This window comes from Carcharodon carcharias, chromosome 2 (assembly GCF_017639515.1).
Source record: "Carcharodon carcharias isolate sCarCar2 chromosome 2, sCarCar2.pri, whole genome shotgun sequence".
In the NCBI taxonomy this organism is placed as follows: Eukaryota; Metazoa; Chordata; class Chondrichthyes; order Lamniformes; family Lamnidae; genus Carcharodon; species Carcharodon carcharias.
In genome coordinates, this window is record NC_054468.1 from 129121056 (window position 1) to 129135908 (window position 14853).

At 45.5% G+C, this 14853-nt stretch overlaps 1 protein-coding gene across 2 annotated transcripts in view; it reads right to left on the bottom strand.

The window, feature by feature from the left end:
• usta (uronyl 2-sulfotransferase a) overlaps positions 1-12549 on the bottom strand; it is a 105870-nt gene extending 93321 nt beyond the window's left edge. Inside the window, exons 1-2 of one of the 2 annotated variants that reach the window (XM_041182742.1) lie at positions 12260-12549; positions 412-476 (exon numbers count right to left, since the gene is read on the bottom strand). In XM_041182742.1, coding sequence (XP_041038676.1) covers positions 412-427 — 16 coding nt within the window. In that variant the 5' untranslated portion in view covers positions 428-476; positions 12260-12549. Of the gene's footprint in view, positions 1-411; positions 477-7841; positions 8134-12259 lie in introns of those variants that run through there. The other variant, XM_041182741.1, reaches the window with a different exon arrangement.
• Positions 12550-14853: the final 2304 nt, after the last annotated feature.

A 14853-nucleotide genomic window follows, 5' to 3' on the forward strand; every position in this document is an offset into this window, starting at 1 on the left:
TGTGAGGTTACACACTGTCAAAACTTTCATGGCTGATGGTAATGTTGCTTTTTGCTTTGTTGAGTGCAGAGCATTTGATGCCTCTTGCCCTGCACAGAAAATTACTGATTTACTTCCTGGGATAGAAATTACTGCCTTGCAGGGATCAGATATGTAGAGCAGAAATATACACCGTTAAATATTTACTTTTGGTATGCCCTTTTTCCAAAGCAATGATGGGCAGTGAGATGCAGTAAGTGATTTCCCATGATAATTGCCCAAAAACCTGGTAGCGGGCATCACATTTGTCATGCTTTGTGCTCTTTTCATTCACATTTAATGCAGATTCGTACAGCAGAAAGCCCAATCCACACTGATCCACATGTCTACAGCCACACTGATTCCAATTCCTAAAGCAGTTCCTACACTGACCTGATTGCCTAGTCATATCGACGTGAACCCTCGAGCAGTGGCCACTTCGACGCGAGCTCAAGGATCTAAGTTAGAAAGGAACAGAAGGTATGTTGACAGGGTTAGATGAAATAAAGTGGGAGGAGGCTTGCGTGGAGCATAAACACCAACATTAGATCTGTTTCTGTGCTGTAGGCTCTCTGCAGAGTCTTTGGAGAAAACAACTTTCATTAGTTTATTCACCATCTATTATTTCACTGCCTTTTAAAATAGTTTTTTTCAGAATACAGCATACTTTAAACCACAACAATTAAAGAACCCCTTTGCCAAATTCTTTTCTGTGGTGAAAAGAATCTCAAAACATGATAGTAGCTCGCAATCTTCCATCAGGCTAAACGATTATCTTGCCTGCACTGGCACAGGAGGGCCTAATAATGGTGATAAATAGTGTAAAGGAAATAGAATTATAGCATGGTTATAGCACAGGAGGCGGCTAGTCGTGTCTGTGCTGGCTTTCTGCAAGAGCAGTTCACCGAGTGCCACCTCTGACTTTTCCCTGTAGTTCTGCAGATTTTTCATTTTCAGATAATGATCCAATTCCCTTTTGAATGTCATAATTGAATCTGCCACCACCAAACTCACAGACAGTGCATTCCAGATTCTCTGTATCTAATCTGTCCAGACCCCTCATGATTCTGACCACCTCTATCAAATATCCTCTCAGCCTTCGCTTCTTGGAGGAGAACAACCGCAGCTTCTCCAATCTTTCTAATTAACTGAAGCTCCTCATCCCTGGAACCATTCTCGTGATTTTCTGCACTCTTTCTAATGCCTTCACATCCTTCCTAAAATGTGGTGTCCCTCCAGCTGAGGTCAAACCAGTGTTTTATAAAGACTCATCATAAATTCTTTGCTTTTTTACTCTATGCTCCTACTAATAAAGCCCAAGATACCATACCCTTTATCAATGGCTTTCTCAACCTGTCCTTCAATGATGCGCATGTATACTCCCAGGTCCTTCTGCTCCTGCATGCCTTTAGAATTATACCATTTTATATTGGCTGTCCATGTTTTTCCTACCGAAATGAATCACTTCACTCTTCTCTGTATTAAATTTCATCTGCCACTAGTCTGCCCATTCCAACTTATGTGCTTCTGAAGATGGTGACAATTAGGACAGCTGAACGCTGAACAGTGGAAACAGCATGCAACAGATGGCAATCCCACAAACAACGGATCAGGTCAAAGCTCTGCAATCTTGCCACATCCAGTCATGAAAGATGGTAGACAATTAAGCAACTAACTGAAGGAGGCCAGTCCACAAATGTCCTCATCCTCAATAATGGGGGAGCCCAGCTCACCAGCGTAAAAGACAAGGCTGAAGCATTTGTGACCATCTTCAGCCTGAAGATCAGGAGCCGAGTGGATGATCATTCTCAGCCACCTCCTGAGGTCCCCAGAATCACATATGTCAGTCTTCAGCCAAACAGGTTCACTCTTTGTGATATTAAGAAATGGCTGAAGGCACTAGATACAACTAAAACATCCTGGCAGTAATACTGAAGGCTTGTGCTCCAGAACTAGCCACGCCCCTAGCCAAGCTTCCAGTACAGCTGCAACACCGACAATGTGGAAAATTGCCTGGGTATGTCCTGTCCACAAAAAGCAGGACAAGTTCAACTTGGCCAATTACCGCCCCATCAGCCTACTCTCGATCATCAGTATAACGATGGAAGGTGTTGCTGACAGTGCTATCAAGCAGCACTTAGAGGGTAATAACCTGTTCACTGATGCTCATCTTACATTCTGCCAGGGCCACTTGGCTCCTGAACTTATGACAGCTTTGGTCCAAACATGGTCAAAAAAGCTGAATTCCACCAGATGAGGGTGACTGCCCTTGACATCAAGGTAGCATTTGACCGAGTGTGGCATCAAAGAGCCTTAGCAAAACTGGAGTCTCTGGAAATCGGGGGAAAACTCTCCACTGGTGGTTGTCATACCCACTACAAAAGAAGATGGCTGTGTTTGTTAGATACCAATCATCTAAGTACCAGGACAGCACTGCAGGAGTTTCACAGGGTAGTGTCCTCAGACCAACCATCTTCAGCTGTTTCATAATGACCTTCCCTCCCTCATAAGATCAAAAGTGGGGATGTTCCCAGATGATTGTACAATGTTCAGTAATATTTGCAACTCAGATACCAAAGCAGTCGATGTCTATACGCAGACCTCAATAACATCCAGGCTTGGGCTGATAACTGACAAGTAACATTCACGATATGTCAGTGCCAGGCAATGACCATCTCCAACAAGACAGGATCTAACCATCGCCCCATGATATTCAATAGCATTACAATCGCTGAATCCTCCACTATCAACATCTTGGAGGTTACCATTGACCAGAAATTGGACTGGACCAGCCATATAAACACTGTGGCTACAACAGCAAGTCTGTGACGAGTAACTCACCTCCTGACTCGCCAAAGCCTGTCCACCATCTATAAGGCACAAGTCAGGAGAGCGGTGGAGTACTCTCCAATTGACTAGATAAATGCAGCTCCATCGGCAGTCAGGAAGCTCAACACCATCTAAGACAAAGCAGCCTACTTGATCGGCACCACTTTCAACATTCACTCCCTCCACCGAGGCACATTGACAGCAGTGTGCACTATCTACAAGATGCACTGCAGCAACTCACCAATCCTCCATCAACAGCACCTTCCAAACCCCTGTATATTATCATCTAGAAGGACAAGTGCAACATCCACATGGGAACAGTATCACCTGCAAGTTCCCCTCCAAGCCACACACCATCCTGACTTGGAACTATATTGCCGTCCCATCACGATCACTAGATCAAAATCCTGGAACTCCCTTCCTAACAGCACTGTGGGTGCATCTACACCACATGGACTGCAGCAGTTCAAGGCAGCGGCTGGCCTACCCACTTCTCAAGAATGGGCAATAAATGCTGGCCTTGTCAACGATACCCACATCCCATGAAAAAAATAAAGTAGTACACATATCAGGAAGCGCTGGAAAAAATGGTGAACTCGAAAGTGAAAAAGGCATGGAGCTCTGATGGCAGACAGACTGAAGAAATATCAGAGACTCTGAATACAACCTATGAAATGTTCTTGGAAAAACAAATTGTGCCAGAGAATTGGAGAGTTTAACCCCTTTTTTAATAAAAGGGAAAAAGAAATAAACCAGGTAACTAAACACTAGTCAACCTAATTGAGGTAATTAGTAAGTTTCTCATGATCGCAATATGGGATTTATTAACCCTGCAGAAACATGTGGGTTAAAAACAGCATGCACGGATTTGTCAAAGTCAAGTTGTGTCTGATAAAATTAATAGCATTTATTAAAAAATGACAATTTAATGAGAAGGAAAATCCAGGGGATGTAGTGCATTTGGATTTTCAAAGCATGTCTGATTAGGTGCCACATACAAAATTTGTAATTCTCAATGTTTTCAAATTCCTATTTGGCCTTGCCCCTCCCTATTTCTGTGATGACCTCCAGCCCGACAACCCTCCTGAGATATTTGTGTTTCTCCAATTCTGGCCTCTTGCACATTCCCAATTTTAACTGCTCATTATTGGTGCCATGCCTTCAGTCAAGACCCCAGGCTCTAGAATACCTTCCCCAACTCTCTCTGCTCCTTTAAGACACCCCTTAAAACCTAATGCTTTGCCTACATGATGTTACCTTAAGTGGCTTTGATAGAAAATTTTGTTTGATAACAACCCTGTGAAAGCACCTTAGGATATTTTGTTAACCATGTTAAAGGTGTTACATTAATGCAAGTTGTTGTTGCTAGTATTAAAGGGAATTTGGGGGCATCGATTAGAAGTGAGCTGAAGATCAGAAACAGAGAGATTTGATTATGACTGGAGAACGGAGCAATATAAACAATGGTGTCACTGTTGGAATCATGGCTCTCCCTCCTCTCTATGTTAAAGTTCCCATCACTTATAATGCTCACATTTAATACAGACAGTCACATATTATGGCCACAAAGTGATTACCATTGGCATTAATGCCAATTTCTAAGTTGCCTGATAGAGTGTCTTAATTGCAGCATTTATTAGGCAGAAACAGCTGTGCTTATTGGGGTACTGAAATGAATTACACATGAAGATACTGTCAATCTTCATTTTTTAAATGCATTCATTTATGAAACAGAGGATAAAAACTTTACTCTCGTTGTACATCCTATCTGCAACACATTAGAAGATGAATTAGTCCAAAAATCCTAGGGAATATCCACTAAAGCTGTGGTTTCTAATCTGATTCTTGTGGGGGAAGGACCTGCCTGTTGCGATTCAGATTATGAAGTGTCACTGTCCAATATTGAACTATGCTTCCCATGTGAGGCAACAAAAGGATAGGAACAGAATAGCACTCAGTCCTTAGTCAGGTATAGGATCTGTCAGTACAGACTTTAGTTCAGGTCGTGGTTCAGACTGCTGCAGATACAGATACCGACGATAACATATATTTAGCACGTTTATGTTACACTGATCAATGTGTATAATGGCCAAATCGTGCTCACACCAACGTGTCCATTGTAATTGATAGGAACTGTACATTATATAATTTTACATATAAGAATATATAACAAATGAACAGGACACATTTAAAGGAAGCACAAATAGCCAGAGATGAAACAAAAGCAAGCTGTGAAGACGATGATTAGCTGACTAAGGATAATGTTTATAGGGTGATGTATGGAGTAGATAGATATTAGATGAAATGTAAAGCAGAGAAATGTGAACTGAAATATTCTGCACCAAATGTAAAACTTTAAAAGGGCTCAAAATTCACAGGTTTATGTATACAAATCTTCTCAGCTTTTAGAAATCAGAATAGGGAGTCCAAAAGCAGAAGCTATGCTAAACCTACAGATATCATTGGTGACACCTGTTAGAATACTGTGTCTACTTTTCCAACCTTACTTTAGGAAAGATGTCAAATCAATGGAGTGGGAACAATGGAGGATTTTCACCAAGATTAGATGGATGAGAAACATTAGAGGAAAATGAGAATCATGAGAATGAAGGAGAAGGGATTTAACAGAGATGTTTTAAATACTCAGAATTTGATAAAGCAAATTCAGCTCCCTAGTTGATGGGTTTGTAAATGGCTGGCATTCATTTAAAATCAAAAGAACAAAGAGACCGGTTAAGAAACATAGAAAAATAGGAGTAGGCCACTCCGCCCTTTGAGCCTGCTCGGCCATTCAGTATGATCATGGCTGATTCTCTATCTCAACACCATACTCCTGCACTCTCCCCATATCCCTTGTGCCTTTAGAGTATAGAAATCTATTTCCTTCTTAAACAAAGTCAGTGGCTTGGCCTCCACAATCCTCTTTGGTAGTGAATTCCACAGATTCACCACCCTTTGAGTGAAGAAGTTTCCATTATTGCAGAGGGTTTTTACTATATAATAATTCTCTGCCAAAAACAGAGGAGGAAGGGGAATCAATAAGCATTTTTAAAAGGGGGGGAATTTATAAGAGAGTAGAATGTAGTAAATACCTCTTTCAGAGAGCCTGCACAGACACAATCTCCCGAATGATCTACAGTGATGGCATGTTCTGAGCAACCATGATTACCAGTCCCTTTTTTCAGTCAATATTGTGTTGTTCCAGCACTTGACTCCATTTCATTTCACATTGGTTCTGGCTCAATTTTAACCCTGCTCTTCCAATGGTTTGCAGGTCATTCAATTCGCTTGTTATGACTGGATTATTTGTCAGTTTGTCTGCCCTTCTTTTAGTTTCAATCTTATTCAAATATTTCCTTTTCAATACTCATGATCCCAAACATTAACCTCTTTTTCTCTCTTCACAAAGGCGATTTTTGGTTTCTAATTAAGTCTTGTACTTTAACAAGATCTCTTACACAGTCCCACATCATGATGCCAAACAATTTCCTTATAATCAATGTTTACAATTCATCCATCTGTTAATTGGGAATTGCCTGGAGCATGACCAGACTCCAGCCAGTCCTGGAAAATATCAGTGAGCAGGCTTCACAATCTCCTGGGATGAAAATCACCAGTCTTAACTTTTCACGGTGTGCCCATAACATGCATGGTCATGCTTCTAAAGGATTCTAATTAAATGCTCATTGTTAATCTGTGCCTTCACTTTTGGCATTTCTCGTCCTTTTACTCAACAATTCCATTACCATCTTTTCCCTAGCTTGTTCCTAGCTCCTCAAATGGCTTTGCATCCTCCACAACACATCCAAAGAAGGAATCTCAGCTTGAAATTATTTAAACATCACTTTCCCAACTTTAGTCAAGTATAGTTAGTGATTCAAAGAGATAAAAACAACAAAACTGCAACATTACAATGGCATTTCCTAAAGAACACCAAGTTTCGCACTAAGTGCCTCAAGTATGTAAAACACACCAACCTGCACATCACACCATCGCATAGTCCAACAATTAGACCCACGCTCACTCCCTTGCCCGCCCCCACGTTCACTTGTTCCCACATTCCTCGCCCCGTGCTCATACAATCCCTCCCTTATTCCCCACTCACACACACCTGCCCCTCCCTCACCAACATCCCAGGCGCCTCGTGCTCACTCCCCCATCCTTTGCTCACTAAATTCCCTAACCATTATCCTGCGCTCACTCCCCTCCGACTGCCCCCTACTCACTCCCCCCGGCTGCCCATCAACCACCCGCTTGTGCGCCCATTCGCCTGCCCCTTGCTCACTCCCAAGTCCCCCATCCCTCCCCTACTTTCCTGTAAATTGTCCCTTCTGCGTCCTGCTCCATCTCACCCCCAGTCCCCTGCCCTCAAACGCCCCCGCCTCCCGCGTCCCTCAAACGCCCCCGCCTCCCGCGTCCCTCAAACGCCCCCGCCTCCCGCGTCCCTCAAACGCCCCCGCCTCCCGCGTCCCTCAAACGCCCCCGCCTCCCGCGTCCCTCAAACGCCCCCGCCTCCGCCTCCCGCGTCCCTCAAACGCCCCCGCCTCCCGCGTCCCTCAAACGCCCCCGCCTCCCGCGTCCCTCAAACGCCCCCACCTCCCCGTCCCTCAAACGCCCCCACCTCCCCGTCCCTCAAACGCCCCCACCTCCCCCGTCCCTCAAACGCCCCCACCTCCCCCGTCCCTCAAACGCCCCCACCTCCCCCGTCCCTCAAACGCCCCCACCTCCCCCGTCCCTCAAACGCCCCCACCTCCCCGTCCCTCAAACGCCCCCACCTCCCCCGTCCCTCAAACGCCCCCACCTCCCCCGTCCCTCAAACGCCCCCACCTCCCCCGTCCCTCAAACGCCCCCACCTCCCCCGTCCCTCAAACGCCCCCAGTCCCTCATTCTCTCAGCCTCTTCCCCTACAATATAATCTGTCTGACCAAAACTGGCCGGACAAGGCCTCGGACCCCCCAGCCGCAGCGCTGCCGATCCCCTGTCGCGGCACCTACCCAGGTACTTGCGGATTTCCAGGAGCAGGGCCGGGGCCCCGCCGTTCAGCTGGTAGCAGAGCGAGGCCAAACTCAACAAGAGCACCGAGGCCAGGCAGAAGCCATAGTCCCTCTGCGAGCACTTGAGCAGTTTCCTCAGCACCATGATCAGCTGCCTCACCCGCACCGATCCAGCTCCCATCGGGCACCGGCAGCAGCCGCTCTCCCACAGCAGCCACCACACACCCGCTGCGGCCACAACCTTAAACTGACAGGCAACACGCTCCAGCTCCGCCACAGCAACAACGGCGGGTCCTCCAACTACACCGCCCTCTGCAGCTCCAGCTTCGCCACAGCAACAACAGCGGATCCTCAACTACACCGCCCTCTGCAGCTCCAGCTCCGCCACAGCAACAACGGCAGGTCATCCAACTACACCGCCCTCTGCAGCGCCAGCTCCGCCACAGAAATAACGCCCAACCCTCCAACTGCACTGCCCTCTACAGCTCCAGCTCCGCTACAGTAACAACACCGAATCCTCCAACTACACCGCCCTCTGCAGCTCCGGTTCTGCCGCAGCAACAACACCCAATCTTCCAACTACACCGCCCTCTCCTGCTCCGGCTCCGCCATAGCAACAACGCCGGGTCCTCTGCAACGCCCTCTGCAGATACGTATCCACACTCATCATTCACTGCGGTGGGATAGTGGAGGCGTCACTGGCCCAATATTCCAAAGACTGACAGTAATGCGCTGGGGGCTGGGTTCGAATCCCCCTACAGCAGATAGTGAAATTTGAATTAAATAAAAATCTGAAATTAGGAGTCTGATGATGACCATGAAACCAAACCACTGCTTATTGTTGTAAAAACCCACCTGGTTCACTAAATCTTTGCTGGTCTGGCCTACATGTGACTCCAGACCCATAGCAATGTGGTTGACTCTTTAAATGCACATATCTAATGGATAAACATAAAGATGGTTGTGGAAACACCCAACCTTCTCCTGATCATTTCTTAATTTAAAAGTTAGGCTACAGCACCGAAGGCAGCCATTCCGCCTCGGGTCCGTGCAGACTCTCTGGAAGGGCAACTTGACTGGTCCCACCCACTCACCTGCCTTTTACCCGTAGCCCTGCAAAAATATTTCTCTTCAGATAATCGTCCAATTTTTCTTTGAAAGCCACAATTGAATTTTGCCTCCACCATACTCTCAGGCAGCGTATTCTAGATCCTAAATACTCGTGTAAAAAAGTTTTTCCTTATGTTGCCTCTAGTTTTTTGCCATTTGCCTCAAATTGTTATCCTTTGGTTCTCGACCCTTCTGTCAATAGGAACAGTTTCGATAAACTCTGTTCAGACCCCTCATGACTTTGAACATGTCTATCCTCTCAACTTTGAGAGGAGCCCTGAAGTGACTCAAAACATTAACTCTGTTTCTCTTTCCACAGATGCTGTCAGAACTGCCCAGTTTTTCCATCATTTTCTGTTTCACTCCTCTCAACTTTCTCTTGTCTAAAGAGAACAGCTCCAGCTTGCCCAATCTATCCACCTAACTGATGGTTCCAGGGATGAGGGGAATTCTTGTTGATCTTTTCCACACCCTCTCTAATGCTTTCACATCCTTCCTAAAGTGTGATGCCCACCAACAATGCTCTGGTTGAGGCAAATATGTGGTTTATAAAGGTTCACCTGAACTCAGCAGCAGATTTACAGTTAGTGGGGTCCTGTGCTCAACTTCATTTTTGCTGCCGCACCCCACACCCAAGACTGTGAATCCTCCTCCCCTTCCCCCTCTTCACTTCAGTTGCATCAAGCTCATCAACTGCATCTGGAGAAGTCTTCAGCAGATGTGCTGGTGATTTCGAGAGCGGCTGTGTTATTCCGTGGTCAGGAGTGACCCAAATATACAGTGGCCATCCCTGTTTCTGTGACAATATCACCTCCCTAGTTCAGCGGGATTATGATTTGCTTGGACAGGTTTCTCAGGCCCATTGTGTTGTCCGCTTTCCTTCTTCTCCATTCAGGGAATCCAGGATCTCTTGAAATTTAACTCATTTGCAGCCAGTGGATACTGCTCCAACACTGAAGGTTGCTCCAGGGGTTTCATAAGCCACCCCCTTGCCGGAGATTGCTCATCAGATGGTTTTCTCTTTGTAGGGATTTCCGTATAAATACAGTGGGATTATCTTCCATTTTGAATACTGATTTGGTCAGACTTTCTCTCGTTGTCGCCACCCAACTGTTCAACCCATAAAGCCTCACCCCAAGGGGGTTTGGGGTCCTCACCATACACTGAATGGATCCAAACTAGTTACTTCAACAGTAAAATGAGATAGAGATGCTCTAACAAGAGTCAATGGTAATTCTTCAAATATAACACCTAGGAGCAGAAGTAGGCCATTTGGCCTATTGAGTCTGCTCCACCATGAATTAGATCATGGCTGCTCTGATAACCTTCAACTTCACTTTCCTGCCTTTTCCCCATAACCCTTGTCTTAGATCCTAATCTGTCTATCTCAGCCTTGATATCGAAACCTCTGAACATTATTTTTGCCACACTTCCTAGCAATGTTCTTGTTACATGATCAACAATATGAAATTGTGATATTAGGTCTAATGCTGTAACAAAAGATTCCCTCCGACATTATTTATCCTCTAAAATAGCACAGAGGTCATTGCACAAAGACATAGTTCCCTTTACAACAATCTACTGCAAGGACGTGGCTGGATCTTAATCGCTTATTTTAAGGGTGATCTAACTTAGATTTGTGTGTTCTCCAGTTCTTCATCTGTCCAATGAAGAAATTAATGTTAAACGACATCCTAACTTATAATGGTTGTGTTTTACTGAAACATGTAACACCTTCTCAAGGGCAGTTGGGAATGGGCAATAAATGCTGGCCTTGTTAATGACAGCCACATCCCATGAACAAATAAAGATGTGATCATTATGACGGTTGGTCAATGTACCTAGACTAAATCCCTTGGAGCAGTAGGTTCTTTCTTCGATGTATCAGTTTATTTATCCCTTAACCTTTGGTGAATTTGTTTCAAGGATAATTTTTTTTTCTGTTTTGACGTCTGTTTAACAATATCACTGGAAATTGTTCTCAAAAAAGTCACTGCAGATGTGGTGTCTCTTGTCTTTGTTTCATGGATCACACTAAATCAGATATCAATCTAGGGACAATGTTGGAATACGGAAGTTAAAGATTCCCAGTTGGAAGGGACACTGTTGGCATGATGTTGTCTCTATTGCAATGCTCTGTCGACACAGATCCAAATGTTGCAATATATTTTGGCAAAACAGGAATACAACCATCATGGTATCTGGTTCCAGAATAACTTGTGAGGAACATGTGCCGATGAAAGCATCTGTGTCTAACTTTCCAAAATGTGTTTAACCTGGTTTTATCTGGGTGGGCTGTGTGCTAGATCTGCAGGCACATGGCTATCCCAAATAGTAAAATGCTTTCTTTCCAGGCAACAATTGCTTGAAAGAACATAAGGCAGAATTTTCCCATTGTTGAATAGGCATGGTGGGTGGGCCTGGGAATGGCCACGAAACTGACCGCTGGGCTGGCCGATTAATGGCCAGCCAGAGTGAAAGGCATGCGCTGAAGGGCCCAGTGCTGCCGAGGTGGGGGTGGGGAGAGGGCGAGAGCAGAAAACTGTGCCCGCGCTGGGGAGCGTGCGCTGACAGCTCCCTGAAGGCGCAGAACTGTCTCAGGGAGCTGAAGATTTGGACAAGGGAAAATGAAGCTTTAATAAATGATATAAACATGTCCCCACACGACGAGGGACATGTTTACAATGACATGGAAATTTTTTCTCGTGTTTTTCATTTACTGTCGGAATCCTCATCTCGCCCGTGGATGAGGTTTTGTTAAAAAATGCAAAGGCCACCTGGCCAATTCGCCCACCAACCCAAAAGGTTGGACGGGCAGCAAAAAAATACAAATTAATTAATTGCTGAAGTGCCTTAATAGGGCCTTTTAATTGTTGGCGCACGCCCGCCTGCCGACCGAAAGATGTCGGGACATTCGCCCAACGTCATCCCGCCTGATTTTACGCCCGATTGGGTCAGGCGCGCGCCCGCCTGACCAACATAAAATCCTGCCCAATGAATCAATACAGCACAGGAGGCCATTCGGCCCATGGTGTGTGCACCAGCTCTGAAGGGCAATCCAGTTGGTCCCATTTCCCCACCCCCGCCACCTGCTTCCTTCCCTATATCCCTGCAACTTTTAAGAATCTTATTTAAGTATTTATCCAATTCTGTTTTGAAGATTACTATTCAATCTGTATCCATCACCTATCAGGCAGTGCACTCCAAATCCTACCCAAATCACTGGGTAAAAATGTCTTTTCTGTCCCCCCCCCGCCCCCACCCCACCCCACCCCCACTGTCACCTGTGGATTTTTTTTACCCATTACCTTGAAATCTGTTTCTGCTCATCCTTTAGCCGTTTGAGCCTGTTTCTTTCTGCTTATTTTATCTGAACCTTGCTCGGCGGAGTGTCAGCAATGGCGAAATATCGGAAGGGTGAGGCTGTGGCTGTGCAGACTTATGGCTAATAACCGTCCGCAGCCAGAACATGCTCCATTCAGTGTAGATCCAATATCGCGCCCAAAACAAAATAAAAACAGCTCGTTCCCTCTGATTCGAGAACCGGCAACGAATGGAAATCTCCAACTTCCACTTTCCAAGCTGTCAGCGTCGGAAATTCGCAGGGTGAAGGGTTAAAATCAGGACTGGGAGGTTTTAACAGGAACGGGTATGGGTCGCCTGGTTTCAGGAATGTTGTATAAAACACAATCGATTGATTATTGTGTGCATGTTCTCAGTTATTTACTGAAACTGCTCTGAAAGCATTGACGTGAAAGATGATTCTTCAGAATGGTCTAAGAGAGTGTTTTTTTGGTGGGGGAGGAAGAGGATCTCCAAGAAGACTCCCTGCCATTAGTTTTTGTTGCCTGAGATTGATTTGGTCACCTTGCCCAATAATACTTTAAAATGCGCCTTTATTCTGTAGTAAGAAACTGGTTGGGTCGTAGCTGGGGAGGAGGGGGAAAGGGGTCGTAGGAGCGACAGAGATATGTAAGTGTTTCAGATACAAATTCAATGGTAGGTGAAGCCGGGTCGAATCTAGCGCTTCTCAACCGCGCCCGCAGTCTGGCGTCAGCTCCGGCTTCCTAACTTGCGGGGGTGAGGTCGAGTTTTGGGTTTCCAATCCTGGAAACCAATAGCCCATGCCCGTCTGCCAACTCTCCCTTGGTCACTTCCTCATCCTTACCCCCGCACCCGCCATCTCCCAGCTCAGCCAAGGGGCTGCAGTTCACACTGCCCGTGGGCTGAGTTAAAGCTCTTTAAATCGGCGGCTTGGACCGTACAGCTCTTGCCCTAACTGGCCGTCCTGAGACTCTTGGGTCGCGCTCTTGCAAAGACTCAGCAGACTTGTGCCCAAGTTCTACCTCGACTCCCTGTGATGGTTTGTTTCAGTGTCTTGAGAGGGAGGGCGGGGGACTGCCAGATGTTTTTGTACGCAGCTGAAAGACGGCACTCCCAACAGTTCAGCACTCGCTCATCATTTTGGCCCCCTCCTCCCCTCCCTGGTGATTGCGGGCCCCCCGCCCACAGCACGGTCTGTTTCCATTGTAAATCCACCCCTGCCATAACTTCCTTGTTTTTGTGATTTATGCCTCTATTTATAAAGCCCAGGATCCCAGATAGTTTACAAATCCCATTTTCTCAAGCTGCCCCGCCACCTTCAATGATTTGCCAGACGTTATATGATGTGTAAGGGTGTAAAGATAAGCCCAGCAACTACAGATCAGTTAATTCAACCTCAGTGGTGGGGGGCAGCCTTTAGAAATGATGTTTCAGGAAAAAATGTCATTTGGGCAAATGCCGATTAATTTAGGAAAGCCAGCGTGAATTTGTTCAGGGCAAATCATCCTTAACTAACTTGTTTGGGTCTTTTGATTAGGCAGTTGAGAGGGTTGATGTTCGCCGGTTGATTTGGGGAACGCGGATTTCCAAAGACATTTGTTAAAGTGTCGCACAACAGACTTCTGTGCAAAGTTAGACTTTGTGAAATAAAAGGAACAGTAGCCACATGGATACGAAATGAGTGACAGGAAATAGTAGTGGTTAGTGGATGTTTTTCAACAGGAGAGGAGTTTATAGTGGGGTTCTCCAGGGGTCAGTGCTAGGATCCCTGCACTTCCTGGTATATATTAAAACCTTGAACATGGTATACAGCGCACAATTTCAAAATTTGCGGATAACACGAAACTTGGAAGTATTGTGAACTGTGACGAAGGTGACTTAGAACTTCAAAAGGACATGGAGAGGTTTGCAGAATAGGTGGACAAGTGGCAGATGAAATTTAATGCTGAGGTGTGAAGTGATTCATTTTAGTATAAAGAATGGGGTATAAACACATTTGCTATATACACATGATAAAATAAAGGGCACAGTTCTAAAGGGGGTTCAGGAACAAAGGGAACTGGGCTATGTGTGCACAAACCATCGAAGATGGCAGGGCAGGTCCAGAAAGCGATTAATAAAGCACACAGGATCCTGCACTACAAAAGCAAGGACGTTATGATAAATGCCTATAAAATGCTGGTTTGGCCTCAACAGGAATATCGCATCCAGGTCTGGGCACCACAATTTCCGAAGGATGTGAAAGCTTTATAGGGTGCAATAAAGATTCACGAGAATGGTTTGAGAGAGGAGGAACTTCAATTGTGAGGATAGATTGAAAAATCTAGGGCTTTTCTCCTTGGAGAACAGAAGATATGATAGAGGTATTCAAAATCATGAAAGGTCTAGGCAGAGTTGATAGGTGGAAAGATCCAGAACCAGAGGACATAGATTTAAGGTGATTGGCAAAAGGAGCAATGGAGGCTTGAGGAAAAAGTTTTTTCAAGCAGAGTGGTTAAGATCTGGAATGCACTGTCTTGAGTGTGGTGGAAGCAGATTAAGTCATGTTTTCCAAAAGAGACTGGATTCATAAAGTGAA